This window comes from Caretta caretta, chromosome 16 (assembly GCF_965140235.1).
Source record: "Caretta caretta isolate rCarCar2 chromosome 16, rCarCar1.hap1, whole genome shotgun sequence".
NCBI classification, from domain to species: domain Eukaryota; kingdom Metazoa; phylum Chordata; order Testudines; family Cheloniidae; genus Caretta; species Caretta caretta.
In genome coordinates, this window is record NC_134221.1 from 22,439,589 (window position 1) to 22,458,083 (window position 18,495).

Below are 18,495 nucleotides of genomic sequence, written 5' to 3' on the forward strand. Positions count from 1 at the left end.
AATGCAAAAAGGGAACTATGTGACTCATTAGAGAAGGTCCTTCTGATCAAAACGACTCTCTAATTAGAAATAGCAAAGATACCAAATTCTGAAACCCAGAACTTAGAATTGGTGTCTGCCACAGAACCAAGTTGAGGTCCATCACACTCCGATTTAGTTAACTGTAGCATCATCAAGGTTTGCCAGGGGATCAAATACTGTGCTGCAAATTGATTCCAACTCTGTCATTACAAAGGAGGCTCTGGTCCGCAAATGTAATTGCCTTACTATTAATGTATCCTTTGTATTAATTAATAATTCCTATTTAATAATAGCTGTATGACAAAGTACTTCTCTGGGAGATATTTCATACAGTTCTATTGCTTGAGGTGAACAAAAATGTCTCAGATAGAAATTGTCCACCAGACCCTATTACTTAATGTAATTATGTAAAATGGATGTAGCCTTTGACACTGGGAATAAGGATATCCTGGCAGTTAGTGGTAATGAACCCTGCATTAATTCACAGTGAAAGTCAACATCTTCTCTTTAATCAAATCAAACTGTAAATATTACAACTAAACCTTTAAACCACCACTTTAAAAGAGACGTTTAAACTAGATTCCCAAAACACCCCTTCTGTAGTGTCCCCTTTATAGCTGTGATCATTTGTTTCTGAAATAGAGCTGTCTTATGTTTTTAAAGGAAACTTTCTAACTTCTTATGACAGTTTTAGATATATATTTTATATATATAATTTAACTATATATGCCAAGTTCTTGGGCAAAACCATTGGTGTTGGCACAAAACTTCTTTATACTTACAACATGGCTAAAGGAGCTCAGTATGCTGCTAGAGTCTAAGCATAGTATGTAAACATTCCTGGGCATCTGGGTTTTCCAGAGCTCTTTGCTCCACATTTGCCCACTCCACTGCAGGCTCTCTACATAGACCTCAAAATGGCAGTTAACGGGTTTGTACTCAGTTCTGTCCAAAACCTGTGTAAGAAAAGGGAATAAGCAGGATGAAGACGACCCAGTCTTGCTGATTACAGATAGCATTGATATTAAATATGCGTCTGGCTAATATCGTGTGCACCACTTGCATTGCCAAGAGTGCATTCGCACATTTTACCTTTCACTTTTCACAGCAAGAGCTTGGTTCATTTTCCCCTTCCCACTGCTGCCTAGGCTCCTGTTGTTTCCAGTGCACCATGAACTAATGGCACAGCACAGATAATGTATTGTATAGTCTTCCCAGATGCCATCTGCACTGAAAGAGTTAACAGAATATGGAAGGCTGCTGGAGAGAATGCAGGTTGCAACACTGGGCTCTGAGCAAAAGCCCAATGCTTGCAGCTCTCACCCACACACACACTTTTCTTTCCTTTTTTTAATTGGAATGCTGCATGTAATTGGTTTGACTTAAAATATAAGCCCAAAATATAAGCCCATTATAAAATATAAGTCAAAAAAAATCTCTTGCTTTTTACCTGAAAATGCTTTTGAACAGAAAAGGCCCTGATGTCAAGCTGAATCATTTATAGGATGTAGCCTGGCTGAGGCATTGTGATTACAACAGCATTCTGCTGAAAAGGAGGTCAGCGAATGATGAGCGTGAAATAATGCTAGATTCTTAAGGTCACACTTCATTGTTACAGTGAAATGTAAAAAGAGCCACTGCGACCTTCCCTGCCCCAGAAAAACTAGAATTTGGGATTCCTGCCTCCTCTGTGTCTCACAATGCAAATTCCAAGATTTCTGTTGCCGTTCCCCTCGCGCTGTTCCCACTGGGGCTGTTATGAAATATATTGGTGATCATCACAAAAAGATCCTTGTGATCACCCAGTAACTCATATCTAGAGCGAAGATTGGTTCTGATACACTCAGAAGTGTGGTGAGTTGAATACATTGGGGTGTGTGCTTATTTCCTTCCTTTTCGTGTTGCTGGCTGCCTCCCTCCTCAGTGTTTAACATTCTCACTAATGTGAGATTCAGCATGTAAAAGCCAGGACATGTTTCAATAAGTCCTAATACAGTGAAACAAACTACTTGTTAAGATTTTAACCCTTTCCTGAGAATGAAGTTAGTTCCTAAAGATCCCTTGTAAGTGTTTATTAAGCTGTTTACTCTTTATTTTTCCTGATTAACTCTAATAACTGTAATTGTACTATTCAGAGATGCCAGCTAAGGAAGTTGAAAAATTTCAGTCAAAATCTAGTTAAAACATTTCTATAGGAATCTCACTAGAGGGAGCCTAGCTCTCAGTTTTCTGCAGTTTGTTCATCTTGGGCAAGACTGTTAATGATAAAGTAGGAAATAACCATAAACCGATTTTCATATGTTTGTCTTATTCTTTTGCAAAATATTTGTTTATTAAACATTAAAATCTTGTCAAACAAGTACTTTTAAAAAAAGTTAGCCATCCCCGTTTATCATTTAGCTAGCTTACTGAGATAATAGTAAGGTCCAGCAGCCTTTGATCATTGGAGACCCATTGTAAATCAGTGCTAGGCCACAAGTGAAGTGAGCCTGGTGGTCTCAGCATAGGCTGTATTGCTAAGCTACTACAGTACTTGGCATGTCTCCGGGCCTCAACACAAGGAGAGGCTCTGGTGGGGTGGGTTTTGTTTAAAGATTTTTCTGTGTCTTATGTAATTGTAGTGTCTGAGCACCACGTATGCATTAATGAATTTATCAACACCTCTGTGAGGAAGAGGAGGATTCTGACCTCCATTTTACAGATGGGAATACCGGGGCAGTGATTCTCGTTTGCTCAAGGTCACAAAGGGAGGGAATGTCTGACAGAGCTGGGGGGAGAACTCAGATCTCCTGAGTTCCAGAATGGTGCCTTACCTGCTTGTTACCAGACCATCATTTTTCTCTGTCCTTCTCTCCCTTTGGTGCTGATGTAGTCTGTTGTGGCTTGACTGAGATGCACAGGCAGCCCTGGGATTGGAGATTTTTTAAGTCAGGTATGAGCTAGCAGAGCGGTGTGATGAACCTTGCTCAGGCCATTCCTGTTTTAGCAGTTTCATAAAAAGCAAAGAAAATGTGTATGCATGATGTTAAAAATTACCGCTGAAGAGGCAGCCTTAAAACCTCAACCTCATCAAATAAACACCTGTGCTCTAAAGAAGGCAGGAAGAGAGAGAATATTTATTTGATTACATTGAATAAGTCAAAATTCTTTGGCCAGTTCTAATTACTTCACTCTCAGAATAGATGGGAAACATTTTAATCATATTTTGTAGCAGACAGGTGTTGCCTGAGGTTTGCACCACTGACACTTTGTGAAATAAATGTGTATTCTTTTCCATGAGAGAAGAATGGAACTGGCCAGGAACTAACATGTTTTGTTTAATTTAGATTGGTCAGAAGAAGTTGAAGAAATATGAAAAGGAATATCATACCATGAGAGAGCAACAAGCACAACAGGAGGATCCTATAGAAAGATTTGAGGTAACACACTGCACACCTAGGTCAGTTTGAGGTCTCTCAGGAAAGTCCTGCTCCAAATTCTGTTTCTTTCAGTTTTCTCTTTATTTGCCAGCATGCAGAGATTTTGATAGGACAGGTTAATTCTGCCAAATGAACATGAAAGAAATGCCTATTTGTGTTGATCAGCAGGGACGTTCCGGGGCAAGCCCCTTCATAAAATGTTTCCATTAAATTGAAGGGCAGGTTAGTGCAGATATATACTTTTTGCACTTGGGTTCATAAAACTGCCTCAGAAGAGTCCATTTGTGTAATATGCTGATTGCACCAAGTGCCAGATATTTAAACAATCAATCAATCAATCAATTCTGGTGGGTATAAGCCAGCTCACTGCCATAAAGTCTTCACTCTCCTCCCCCTGTGACACATGTTGCATGCTGTGAAATACTGAGTCTATTTTTCAGGGTATAAACATTTCAAGTGAAGTTTCTATCCATGTGTTTGCCAGGAGCTGTAGCCTCCCTCCTCGATTATGGTTGTGACAGAGCAGTGTTGTTTAAGCGAGAAAACAGCTGAGCAGTCTCCACATACTCCCCCCCCCCCACCCTGTTCTCTGCAGCACCCCCCTCACCCCTCCTTTCACAGCACACGACGTTTATCCCGAGCCTTGGAGGGGAATGTGTGTGGGAATATTGGCAGTGGACTCTCACCCCCACCTCTCTGCTGCCTGAAGCTTTTCTACATCTCAGTTAGCTTCCCAGCAATGGCTAAGCAGAGTTGCTAATAAATAGCTGCTTCTCAAAGGTCATTTTTTGCTTAACTATTTTATATTCATAATATGGTTAGCTATTTGTTGTCACTAAAATACATGCAGCCAGAAATGAATTTCCAGGCTAGTCTTACAGTGTGAATGTGTGAGCTGAGATGACAGGTTTTAGAGTAGCAGCCGTGTTAGTCTGTATCCGCAAAAAGAAAAGGAGGACTTGTGGCACCTTGGAGACTAACAAATTTATTTGAGCATAAGCTTTCATGAGCAACAGCTTACTTCATCCATGAAGCTTATGCTCAAATAAATTTGTTAGTCTCTAAGGTGCCACAAGTCCTCCTTTTCTTTTTGTGAGCTGAGAGGCACTCAAAATGGTTTCTGGTACACAAACTCCTTGAGAGAGCTTTTTTTAAACTCAGGTTTTTTGTTTCCAATAGCGAGAGAACCGGCGACTGCAAGAAGCAAATATGAGGCTTGAACAAGAAAATGATGATCTTGCACACGAACTGGTCACCAGCAAGATTGCACTGCGAAAGGATTTAGATAATGTAAGGCAAAACATTTCCCTCTGCTCTTGGGTGCAGTAATGCAAAACTTCATTTCTATTTACTTCTCTCATTTAATTCTTAATGTCTCATTGCGGGTGTCCGTAGATGGATCATGCTCTTACAATTACTTTGTAAACCTGCATTTTCTACGTATGAGACTGATAAATTTCTCATTATTTCTTTACCTTGGGATGTTTTTCCATTTATCTTTTGCCTTCAGGCCTATGGATTGCTTATACATTTATAACGGAAAGCCTACTACCGTGGCCAGGATCCTGTCAGGTCTCACGAGTTAAGCAGGGGCAGGTTTGGCCATTTATTGATTTGGAGACCTTTAAAGGACATTCAACAAGTGGTGGTGTTGATGTAAGCGTAATTCTTCTTTCCAAGTCAGTACTAGATGATTATCCCAGCATGGCACTAGGCTGCACTATGCTGCTGAAGGTCCCATCTGAAGGATACCTAAAACTGAGGCTCTGACACCCATGGTCATGAAAAGAGCCTACGGTCATTTGAGGGAGAGAAGAGGTATTGGCTCTTTCATGGAGCCAAATTCCTACTTGGAAAGTTGCATTCTGACTTCCTAGATATCCCCTTGCGTGTAAATCGGCAGTGTTGTTCTTCCCCTCATGTTGTGTAGGGTAACTGGTGCAAGATGGCGTCTGTGTTTGCCACAGACATGGCTGAGCAATTGCTATATGTATAGACTGTAAAAACCATCTTGGTCTTGCAGGATGCAGGTGCTTCTCGCTCTTTATTGTTTTTGCCACTATGTTGGATAAGAGACAGTAGTAGCTGGAGTCTAGAAAGCCCATTTTCTCAGCCTTCGTGAAATTATGGTGGCTTCTGTATTCTGACTTTTCTGGCAGTCGTTCACTGTCAGCAAAGCACTTAAGAACCCCTAAGTCCCTTTGACTTTCAATGGGACTTAGACCCTTAAGTCTCTTAGGTGCTTTTCAAAATTTCATCCTGTGTGTTTTGGCTTGCTGAAGTCTGCCAATATGGATTGAATTTATTATGACTCTTCTCTTCCCTCCGCCCCCCAATGTATTTGCAGTCACCTTGGTCATTTCCCATATCAATAGTTTTCTAAAGGCAAATCCACTGGAGGGTACATTCTTGTACTGATCAAGTATTTACGTGTGTGTGAGAGAACACCCTTGATGCTAAAAATTAACATCTTCAAAGATTCTTATAAAACTCAGTTGTCTTCTTGTTCCATGTTCATTTTGCACAGGTGCTTCGATTCCAGTTGTGTTACTTGAATTTTTCTTTGCTGTCTCTTCCCTTCATGTCATATTTAGATAATCACATTGGGGATGTTTTGCAAGGATATACTTTTCCAGAAACACAGAAGGACTGAAACACTGCCTTAGACAGCACACATAGTAGGGCAAAATGACCTGGCATTTCTGCTGCTGCCTCTGAACTGACGTAGATATTACCAATCCCCCTGGAAATATGTGGGAAAGAGAGAAAGTGCTTGTGTCATACCATTCTCATTCTGTATGAAGATACATGCATTTGTGAATCCCAGCGGAAGCTGGCTTTTGGAAATTGTATAAGCCAGGATTTGACCGACTTTAAAGTGTTTCAACTTAGCAACCTAAGTGAAGTAAGGATTCCCACTCTTTACTGGGAAAGTTTCTTCAGGAAAAATATTAGAAGTTCTTACTGTTTCACAGTGAGAATTTATACCAGTGGATGAATATTTTCTAGTGTTATGAAAACCTGCTATAAATATGAATATATATAAATATAAATTTATACCAGTGGATGAATATTTTCTAGTGTTATGAAAACCTGCTATAAATATGAATATATATATATATATATATAAATTCCATTACCTTTTTGTTCTGGGCAGGGACATCACAAAATACCAGCATGTTAACCTTGTTACACCCCCTTTTCCATTTCAGCAAAGACATAACAGAGGAATATGAGGACAGCTGAGCAGTTGTGTTCAAAGGATGGGCCCCAACATAAAATGCACTGAAGGGATCATCTTTTGTTGCATTTGATATTCACTAGTAACTCCCTTGTGACCACTTGAACCCATATGAGACTTAGCTGTGCTGTAATGTTGACTTGATTATACAAAGCAGAATTAAGCCAAACCTCTGAGGTAGCCCATGGGATTTTGTTATAATCTGTCCATCCTCCAAAAATGGCTAAATGAAGTTGACAGAATTGCCCTTGAGGGGACTTACGTGATTTGATCCTAAACTCTAGGACCCTGGATTTTTTTAAACTCAGGATTAATTCTTCTAACTGGGCCCTGAGATCGTGTTCCATTTCAACTAGTCAGCTGACCTGGAAGAAAAGTACTAAAAGACATTGTGTAATACACCTTTTCTGATACCTTAAAGGCACATTTGCAATCTCTTAGCCTAGATAGATCAAAGCAAAGAGTGGAAATTAAGCAGCTTCCTTCATTTCCTGTATACTAGCCCAGAAATTAAGCTTCAGTCTTCTTTTGTTGGAGTCAGATGTCCAGTTTTCTTCAACTTCAAAACAATTAGGAGCCAATGGATATCGACAAGTCAGTCTCTTAGGATTGTGCCCCTATTTTTAAGGATCATCAAAACTTTAGTGGACTAAAATTCATTTTGTGATTCCCCTTCTTTGAAAGGGATTGAGACAGTTGCTTTCTGAAGTCTTTAAACCTTTTGAGTTATTGATCATATATATATATATCAGTAAATCTATCTGAGGCCTGAGTTATTGTATTTAAACAGCAACGCTGGAAAAGACGCATACCTTTGCAATAATGGTATTGAGTGATTTATCTTATGTGATTTTTTTAAATCAACCTAAGGAGCTTTTCAAGGCTGTTGTCAGTTCTGGTCTTTTCCAGTTTAATTTATCCTTCGTATTTTTACATCCCCGAAATGTATTTATCAAGGTCAGACTCATCATCATAGTAGATCTCGGAAGGAAAGTGAAGAAATGTGTTCTGTCTTACCTGATCAGAAAGATGAGTTAATGTACAGCTATGGTGAAGTGGTTTGTCATAGTACCGCACTGGTCCCTTGGGCTCAGATAGAAGGGAACTCAGTACCTTCTTCATGGGAGCAAGGAGTACTGTACTCGAAGATCATTTCAATCTTCTGTTCAGTGTTCACATTGGGGGAAGGGATAGCTCAGTGGTTTGAGTTTTGGCCTGCTAAACCCAGGGTTGTGAGTTCAATCCTTGAGGGGGCCATTTAGGGATCTGGGACAAAAATTGGGGATTGGTCCTGCTTTGAGCAGGGGGTTGGACTAGATGACCTCCTGAGGTCCCTTCCAACTTTCATATTCTATGATTTTCTGCCTGAGTATTGAGTACTTAGTAGAGAGGATTTTCATTGGACTGTTCTCATTTGCTTGTGTTAAATGCTGTTTTTAATACAAACTCTTCTGGGTGGCTTAAGAAATGAGGGGAGTAACTGCCTTCGTGGGCAGGTGTCATGTCTATTTTGATATGGTGAATCTCTCCTGGGGCTTTCTTAATGAATGTATTCCCACCACAGCTTGGACATTTGCAAAGTGAACATGAGATTTGGATTGTTAAAGTATTTTATTATAGATCTTCTTTCAAATAGTTATCTGTTCTATGTCTTCCATTGTCCTTTAGTTTACTATTCTGGTCCCAGGCCCAAGTGAAAAGGGAGTAATTATTTCTCTAATTGGATTTCTTCCTGGGAGCAATCATTCAGATGCTGACTTTGCTGAGGCTGGTCAGTGAAATTAAAGAAGAGCTTTTGGAGGGAGGGTTATCTATGCAGAACAGAGACACCACACTGACTCCCAGTCTTCTACACTAACCACTATTAGCTATTTCTGAAGCATGTGCAGTGTGCCTGGCAGTACATAGGACATGAAAGAAGACATGTTATATGGCCCAGAAAGCTAAATCATTAAGGACTTTCTCCTTCTCACTCTCCCACCCCCCCAAAAATGATTAATTTTTGCCTTTATATTGATGCAATTAAGCATCTGTCAGGTGCTATTTCCACCTTCATAAGAATAAGACTACAGGACTTGTCCGTTCACTCACATAAGGAGACCAGTTGTGGTTTACTGAGTTTTGTTGGTTATCTAGTGAATAGATGCAAATAAAAAGTCTCCCAATGTATTTTGCTCATGTATTTTAGCAAAGGTAATTTTGTTTTAATTTTCACCTGCATAGTTTACACAGACTCTCAAAATATACTAGGAACAGTCAGAGTCTTTGTAATAAGGTCTTGGTTTTGCGGTGTTCCTTCTGTTAAATGATGGTTGAGAAGTGGGGATCAGGGTCTCCTGTGAGAGTGGTCAGGGTGGGGAGTGCTACTGAGGTCTGCTTGATGGGAATAAGAATAATTGTGCAGCAGGCATGCAGTTTCCAGGGGAACTCTTTTTTCATATCGAAGCTGTAGGAAGCACCAAAAATGACAGATAATAAATTTGTTCTTGTGATGATCTGATATCAAAAATGGTCCCTTTATCTCCTTTGATGGTACTTGTAATCAAAACGAACAGTGTAGAATGAGGCTGCTGCCTTGGGAGAGTCCCATGGGTCTGGTGTGCCACTGGATGCCAAGAAGCATAGGCACAATGGCGCATGCAGTTCTTTAGTGATGGGAAATCCTGTGCTTGATGTTCTGCTCTACGGTGTGTGTTTCAGGCAGAGGAAAAGGCGGATGCGCTGAATAAGGAATTGCTAATGACCAAACAGAAGTTAATTGATGCAGAAGAAGAAAAAAGGCGACTAGAAGAGGAGTCTGCTCAGGTTATGGGCGTTTCTGTTGCTTTCACGTTTCTGTAGAGCATGGAAATTAAGAAAACGAGACCTGTATAGGAAGGGCTTATCGTTCCAAGTTATCCTTGTGCCTCTCGTGCAGTGTAAAAAGCATAGAGAAACAGAATTCAGGATCCCTTTGAAAGCTGTTGCTTACTGTAATTTAATATTTAACTAACTTGGAAGCATGGACGCATGTAGACAGTGTTACTACAGATGGAAGCAACATAGGGTTCAAACTGTCACCATTTACCCCAGTGAATTCCTCGTACATATCCTGCCACAAACCAACCCAATTTTCCTGATAGGCCTGCCCATCAGTGTCTCAAACTAGCTTCATAGCTACACCCTAGATTGCAGTGGGGCTGGACTAGCCCATTGCTCCTCAGAGGTAGAAAGGCTGCTCATCTCTGAAGGGTTATGGGTTAGAGGAGTGAAGGTGGGTTGTCTTCTGCAGATGCTGTCAGATTATTTTTTAAGGTATTGTAAATAGGTAACCTTTCTCTTTATTTTACTGCAGCTGAAGGAAATGTGTCGTAGGGAATTAGACAAGGCAGAATCAGAGATTAAAAAGAACAGCTCTATTATTGGTGACTATAAGCAGGTAAGTGCATCTTGGATAGAGATTGGACAGACTGCTCTCACATGCCAGGGAATTCTCTGAGATTTAGGATTTATTTTCCAGACATCCCCATATAAAGTACAATATTTGCCATGCATTTTCTGGGACTTCTGAGGTATTTAAGTGGATTAGCTGTGGTGGTTTTTATGCTTTTTTGGCTGAAATCACGATGTTCTATTGATCTGACTTAAATCTTTATAAGGTGCCAATTACCTGTCGTATCCATTATGAAGGGTATAAAGTTATTTGAACGGGCTATGGTCTTGCAATCTGAAGGCTTGGCTGTTCACTTCACTCCAAAATTTTTCTCCCCCATCTTCCCTTCTCCCACCAGATGGTGATGATAAAGAAGCCCTTTAGCTTGATTCAGCCTTATGATACTGTTTCAGAATGTTAGGTTTGGATTCACAATCCTGCAGTGCATGGTATCCAATCCATAGCTCAATGTACTAGGAATTTAGCCTCAAGATATCCTTAGGCTGCATCAAACAAACCTCAAGGGGTAGGTGTGGCTAGCCACACCCACTGTCATGGTTGTTTACTTGATTCTCAAGGCAATGGAAGGAACTGTGCTTCCTCTCAGTTTGTCTTGACTCCCCCCAGAGAGGCTGAACTATGAACTTACTTGCTTAAACTGCACCTTTGGCTACAGCTTTAGAGGCACATACGTAACTCCATGCATTACTGCATGTATGTTGTGTGATTGCAGTGAAAAACCCTGCTGTAATGCCTGTGTGCCCGCAGCAGGATCCAGGTTGTTTTAGAAACCTTGACTCTGAATTTCCTGACTCTTCTGGGGCCCTTAAAATCTCCACTTCAATGCTGCTGTAGCACAGGAGTTTGGTTTTAATATTTATTAAGGAACCTGCTGCATGGTAACAGAATTTTGCTTTGTTAGATTTGCTCCCAGCTGAGCGAGCGACTGGAGAAGCAACAAACAGCAAATAAAGCTGAAATTGAGAAAATACGGGTAAGGAGATGCATGTTTCCAGGATCTTCACTGTTTAAACATTATCAGCCTAATGAATCAGTGCATTTATGATCTTTTTAAAAATTCTTTAAAGAATTAGCTAGAGTGATGTGTTGCACTGAGTACCTTCCACATTTCACTGTTGGCACAAGTACAGATTAAATAAATGGCACCTACAGCATTCTTTGGGGCAATTAGTTTCCAGCTCCCCCTACCATACCATCCTGTAACATACTGTTACTGTTCAATACCTGATAAAAGAAAAGGAGTACTTGTGGCACCTTAGAGACTAACCAATTTATTTGAGCATGAGCTTTCGTGAGCTACAGCTCACTTCATCAGATGCATACCGTGGAAACTGCAGCAGACTTTATATATACACAGAGAATATGAAACAATACCTCCTCCCACCCCACTGTCCTGCTGGTAATAGCTTATCTAAAGTGATCAACAGGTGGGCCATTTCCAGCACAAATCCAGGTTTTCTCACCCTCCACCTCCCCACACAAATTCACTCTCCTGCATACCTGATGTTAGCTGTCATGAGGGATTTCTTGCTGTAGCAGGAGAAGGCACCACCAGCCTGCTTTGACCATAATATAACGTTGAGGGAATGTAGAAATAATTATGCCAAGAAGAGTTTTACCAACAACAAACTGTCGTTTGGACTCTGTGCTTAGTACCGTCACCCGGTGCAGCCAATGGTCCTGTGGTCATCCGACTATTCAGTGTGTGTTTGGCCTGCCTTCCCCGTTAGTTTTAGTGTTTTGTTTGCCTTGTGTCTGTCGAATCTAATCCATAGGGAGTTTCCACAGAGAATTTTTCCCCTTGATAAAGCTGATTGCCTTTCAGCACAGATCAGAAGGTGCAATCATTTTTCTGTCAGATTCACGACTCTTTGTGAAATCTCTTGAAATATCTATTTAGCCCTGGACACGGCATATTACCTGCTACTGTAATGTGAACAATACTTTGGATTTCCATAATGCTTTCAGCTGAGGATCTCAATGCACTTTGGACATTTTAAGCTTCATAAATTCCTGTTATGTAGATAATACTCCTGGGGGAATTCTGTGCCACTGCACAGGCACAGAATTTCTGCTCCCCGCTGATTTCTTTGCTTCCCTGCAGAAAAATGACTTTCTGACAGGGAAGCAAAGGGAAGCTGCAAGAGCAGTCACGTGCCCCTCCCCAGCAGCACAGGTGCATTGTTTCAGGCGCCTGGAGCAGCCGGCAAAGAGGTAAATTACTGCGGGAGGGGGTGGTGCTAGGAATGCCCCAGCTGGGGCCCAGTCAAACCCACCCCCATGCATCTGGACCCCCACCGAGCCTCACCCCCTTGCATCCAGGAACCCACCGAGCCTGGACTGTGCTGAGCCCCCACATCTGGGGCTGGGATGCCCTAGCTGGGGGCTCCTACCCTGTGCTGGGCTCAGCTGCTAGTCCCAGCTGGGCTGGGTGTCGGGGAGGAGTAGTGCACTTCACCTGCATGGAGTAGCCCGGGCCAGACCCACCCCCAGAAACCTCCCCCAGCTGCAGGAAACTCCACCCTTACTTCCCCACACACACACACTTCCTGCCCCCATCGCACCTCAACCACGGGGAAACGGGTCATTGCTTACCTATCTGCCCAACCCCCATGCATCCAGACCCTACTGCCATGCCTCACCACCCCACACCCAGAACTACCCCCCCCCAAACATCCACCCCACCGAGCATGGCCCTCCCTGATGAGCCCTCTGCATCCAGACCCTTCACCACTGCACCGAGACCACCCCCCAGTGAGCCCCCTGCATTCGAACCCCCACCTAATGAGCCCCACCCCCCATGCATCTGGACCACCCCAATAAGCCCCCTGCACTTGGACCCCCACCCCACTGAGCCCGAACAAGCTGCACCTGGACCCCCACGCCACTGAGCCCGACTCCCTCAGCACCCAGACACTCTGGTGAACACCCCACACCCAGACCGCTCCTGCCAAGCCACATCCCCCCCACATCCAGACCTCCCTGCCGAGCCCCAACCAACTTCACCTGGACCCCCTGCAGAGTCCTTTTACCCCTGCATCCAGAAACCCCCCAAGGAGCCCCTGTGCATCCAGATCACACCTGGACCCCCCACACTAAGTTGCCCCCCACACAACCCTTTCACCCCACACCTGGATCTCTCCTCTCCCCCCTCCCACACATTAAGCCCCTCCACACTGGATCCTGCCCACACCTGGTGCACCTGTTTTCTGGGGCAGGACTTGCCCTTGTGCTGGGTCAGGGTCAGACTCCGCTGAGTCCATGTTTCCAGGTGGAGGTGTGGGGAGCTGCTGGGTGATCTCCCATCTCCGTGCAGCCCGTGGCCTGTACACCCCACTACCATGCTGGAACTTTCACATTTATTTATTGACAAAATTTGCAGAATTTTTCAGAATTTTAAAATGTTGTGTACAGATTTTTACTTTTTTTTGGTGCAGAATTCCTTCAGGGGTAAGATAAGTGTCAATCCCCCCATTTGTAGAATGGGCCTCTGAGTTGAGGCATAGAATGACTAAGTGATTTGTTTAGGATCACACAGTACATCAGTGGCAGAGCTGGGAGCAGAACACTGATTCCCTGGTTCTTAGTGCCTGCTCAGTTGCATCTTACTTCTTATCCTGAACCTGATCTTTATGTTGGTGGGAGGAGTTATACCATGGAGACCTTTCCAGTGGGGATGGATGTTGAGTATAGAGTGCGCCTGCTGCTTTAAAAGTGATGGACTAACAAATTGGTTAGTCTCTAAGGTGCCACAAGTCCTCCTTTTCTTTTTGCGAATACAGACTAACACGGCTGTTCCTCTGAAACCTGTTTAAAAGTAATGTGTGTGTTACAAAACACTTCACAGAAAACTCCACTCGGTGAACCTGGCCTGAGTTGGGTGCTTTCTGTTAGCACTGACATCTTTCTCAGAAAGATCTATACAGCTGTGGTGTGATAGTGCCCATTCGTCATCCATGGCAATGGTATGAGTAAATCTGTAGTTTACAAACCACAGCAGGAATGGGGGTGTATGGGTGACAAGCTCTTATTTGCCTGCTTTGCCTGCTATTTTGTCTACCCACACAGGTGAATAAAGGGAGTTGCCTAAATGTGTGTGGGTCACTGACTCTCCACCCACCTCCCTCACCCCTGTCCTACTACTCCAGTGCAAGGGCAGGAAATGTCTCTGGTACGTTTACCAGCATCCTTAACAGAAATGCAAAGTCAGGTGTTTTTGATTTTAGCAAAAAGTGGATGACTGTGAACACTGCCGAGAGTTCTTCAATAAAGAAGGACGTGTGAAGGTTGCCAGCTCTGCCAAGGAGGCTTCTGATGAGGACACGGATGAGGAAAAGGAGAGTCTGAAAAACCAGCTGAGAGAAATGGAGCTTGAGCTGGCCCAAACCAAACTGCAGCTAGTCGAAGCAGAGTGTAAAATACAGGTAATACTTGGGGGTTATTTGTTACTCAGCAGAGCTGCCCTATATTTGTAGAAAAATGTATTTCAAATGGGGAGACTCGAGCAGATACTGTTGGCTGAAACTGTAACCTGCTATTTCCTGTGTGGGAGATTTAACAAAACATTTAGTTTGGAAAACGCAGCTGATGCAGATAAAATAATTAAAATCATATGAGCCCCTTTTTGCCTGTTGTCACAAAATCCAGACATCTGCTCAGTTGCTTCTTAGCCCTTTCAGGCTAATCTGATGTGACTGCCTGGGTGGGAAAAGTAAACCCCTTGCTTCCCTTTTTAACTCTGACCAAGTGATGAATCATATATTCTTCCTTTATTGCACAATTCTGTAGTTGCTGATAGAACGAATACCATATGACAGATGTTGGTCATGTTGCTTAACACACTACTGAAGGCTTTCAGATACCATTGCGATGAATGCTTTAGTTGTCACAGGGATGCTGTTCAATGGCCATTTGATTTAAATCTGAAGGGATCAAAATTAAAGCACGGAGGGAAAAAAACCCATTAATATAACCCTAAATAGAAGTGGTTTTATAGAAGCTGCATTTACCAAAGAATGTGGCTTAGACTTTTAGCTACCTTGCTCTTCATTCTTGATTATCATGGATTTTTAGCAGTCAGAAATACAAGATTCCTGTAGACCCTGCACTGGCTCAGTGGGGATGATTGTTTCCCTCCGTGTATTCTCCAGTTCTTTGTCCAGTCTGTTTTCAAATGTACCAAGCAAGAAGGCTTCCACTGCTTCCCTTGAGAATCTGTTCCATGGTTTAACGGTGAGGAAAGTCTTCCTGATGTTTAGCCTAAATTTTATTTTGCTCATTTTTCTGCCCATGAACCAACCAAAATTCCTCTCCCTCCTTTGCGTTTATGCATTTCCAATATGTAGAGCCCTACCAAATTCACGGTCCATTTTGTTCAATTTCATGGTCATAGGATTTTTAAAATTGTAAATTTCATGATTTCAGCTATTTAAATCTGAAACCCCACAGCGTTGTAATTGTGGGGGTCCAGACCCAAAAAAGGAATTGGGGGTGGGGGTCAGAAGGTTATTGTGTGTGGTCTGGGGGTTGCAGTACTGCTACCCTTACTTCTGTGCAACAGCGCTGCCTTCGGAGCTGGGCGGCTGGAGAGCAGCGGCTGCTGGCCGGGAGCCCAGCTCTGAAGGCAGAGCCACCGCCAGCAGCACGGCAGAGGTAAGGATGGCCTCGTGTGGTCTTGCCACCCTTCCTTCTGCGCTGCTGCTGGCGGGGGGCTGCCTTCAGAGCTGGGCGCCAGGCCAACAGCCACTCTCTCCAGCCACCCAGCTCTGAAGTCAATGCAAAAGTAAGGGTGGCAATACCGTGACCCTCCCCACCCTAAATTAAAGTGGTGACCCCCCTGCAACTCCCTTTTGGGTCAGGACCCCCAATTTGAGAAGTGCTGGTCTGCCCCATGAAATCTGTATAGGATAGGGTAAAAGCACACAAAAGACCAGATTTCACAGGGGGAAATCAGATTTCACGGTCCGTGACACATTTTTCATGGCTGTGAATTTGGTAGGGCCCTACCAATACGTGTAATCTCTTCCAATACATGTCCCTCATTCTTAGCTCAGCAAATCTAGACATACGAGTTTATACTAACTTTTCTTTTGCAGAGTGCACATAGAATTGATTAAAACCAAAGGGCTAGGGGTTATGTTTGGGGCAATTATTGGGTTTTAGGTTATTTTTAATCTAGTGATTTCAGAGCACTTTTTGCCAAAAGTTAGTAAGGAAAAATCCAGTTCCTGGAGGGAGAATTCCTCACTCATTCATTGTCTGCGATGAATTAGAGTGTGTGAATGCACTAATAAGAAACCTGGAGGAGTCTGCATGGCAGTGACACAAGAATCACTAAAAAGTGCATTCAGATAGAAGATCTGCATGCTGTACTGATGGTTTTATACATAGAAAAGCTCTTCAGAAGCAAAAGTTGCCAACAGACTAGAGAATTCCTGGTTCCCTCTGAGCCTTATAGCCATTTTGTAGTAGGCAGCAGATCACAGGTGTTGACACTTCTCTTTGCAGGATCTGGAGCACCATTTGGGCCTGGCACTGAACGAGGTACAAGCAGCAAAGAAGACTTGGTTCAACAGAACAATAAGTTCTATAAAAACAGTGACTGGTGTCCAAGGGAAAGAGACTTGTTGAAAAGCAAAACTCCGTCAAACACAGTTTTCTTAAACACAATACCTTTTGTTGCCTTCCGTGGCCAGATGTTTAAATCTGTGACATGTGAGAGGACCAGAATGTACATAAAATTAGAAACACAGCATGTCAGGATTTCAATAGGTCAGTGATAAAGTGGATGGAAACACAAAAAGAGGCTTTATTGCTAGACACGGGATCTTCATACTACTGATATTTAACAGGTGATGTAGCTAGATTGACGCTCTTCAGAGAAACACTCCATTCTGCGGTCTGGCTGGAGGCTTTTCACAGACTAGGTACGAGAACTTACCAAATCCTAATTGTTAAGTTTACATACGATAGATTTTTTTACAGTTAGAATATTTTTTAATATTTTATTTGAAAAGAAAGTGTCACTAACAAAGAAAATGACTCTTAGCAAGAACTACATCAGTGCCAGAAAGCAGTCCCCAAAGGTAGGATTTGGAGAGGAGGTGGTAGGCTTTGCTTTATGAAGGGGGATGGTTTCAGAGTTCTGGTTGGAGCAACCCCATTTTGTTTTAATACATACCCTATCCATTGCTCTGTGTTCGCCATTTCTTTCTGTGTTACTAATCAATTCTATGCAACTTTGGGTTTTTTAGCATGGGCTGCCAAAGGAATTCACAAGCTGAGGTAGGGAGGCTTGTCGGAGAGGTGGATAAGAATAATCAGAATTCTTGGCAAATTCTGTTTTACTTCTGTGTCATATATTTTGAGCCACACGCATTGACAGCGTTTCAATCCTCACACCAGGACTGCTAATGTGTACTAATTATGTGAATATTTGACATTTAATTCTTTGTTTTTTACCCGGCTGTAGTCTTCTGTGAAGTTCTGTGAGAGCTTCTAGGATTTAGTTTTGCACATAGGTATGAATGAGACAAAGAAACAATAAACTGAGATATTTAAGAGGCAAAAATCACTGCGCGAGTGTAGCAGCGAGCATCTATTGCTGTGTGTCCTAACTGTCTTTCCTGGTAATACATTCAGAGGTTCTGTAGGTCATTTTTCCATGCTCAGTGCAGTTGCACTAATAGGTGCTAAACATGCTTGGATTTCGCCTCCTCTGGATTGTCCTGAAGTTCTCACCAGAAAGCTGTAGAATGGAGGTTTTGCACCTTGTAATTTTTTTAATTTATAATGGTTTGTGTTATGCTGAAGTATCTATTGCATCAGTGGATAAATTTTGTGTGCAGTGTGAGTATAAGCTGGTTACAATAAGAGGCACTGGTTTGTATATAAAGATATTTGGTTTATTTTGTATTTCTACCTTTTTCTTGTTTACTGTACTAATGCTAGCTGATGTAATCTGCAATTATGGGGTATAACATGCTATGCTTAAGCCTCTTTTGTTAACGGCATACATTATCTTTTATTGTTTAATACCAAAAAATACTGTAGCATCATCAATATTAGATGTGTGGATATGGTGGTAGGATAGTTGCTAGTGTGTATACTTCATGAATTGAAATATAACCTAGTAAAATTGTATTACTATTTTGTTGTTTCATTTCATTTTAACAGTGAATTAAATATTTTGCAATAAAAAATCAGTTTTCTTCTTAAAACACAGCTTTAGCATCTGCAAACTCCCCAAGGTCAAAATCATTAATACACAAAGGACATGTAAAAGATACTGGATCTTCCTGGTGTGGCAGAAGGCCCATCTATATTGTAAAAGTATGGCTCTGCTCTGAAAAGTGACTATAAAAATGGTCTCCTGGGGTCTG

General features: G+C 42.3%; 1 protein-coding gene across 3 annotated transcripts in view; it reads left to right on the forward strand.

The window, feature by feature from the left end:
• Window positions 1-18,262, forward strand: part of RABGAP1 (RAB GTPase activating protein 1) — a 128,908-nt gene extending 110,646 nt beyond the window's left edge. For 2 of the 3 annotated variants that reach the window (XM_048822744.2, XM_048822743.2), the window contains exons 20-26: window positions 3,348-3,440; window positions 4,620-4,730; window positions 9,382-9,486; window positions 10,016-10,099; window positions 11,016-11,087; window positions 14,341-14,538; window positions 16,622-18,262. In XM_048822744.2, the coding sequence (XP_048678701.1) occupies window positions 3,348-3,440; window positions 4,620-4,730; window positions 9,382-9,486; window positions 10,016-10,099; window positions 11,016-11,087; window positions 14,341-14,538; window positions 16,622-16,744 (786 nt within the window). In that variant the 3' untranslated portion in view covers window positions 16,745-18,262. The remainder of the gene's footprint in view (window positions 1-3,347; window positions 3,441-4,619; window positions 4,731-9,381; window positions 9,487-10,015; window positions 10,100-11,015; window positions 11,088-14,340; window positions 14,539-16,621) is intronic. The other variant, XM_048822745.2, reaches the window with a different exon arrangement.
• Window positions 18,263-18,495: the final 233 nt, after the last annotated feature.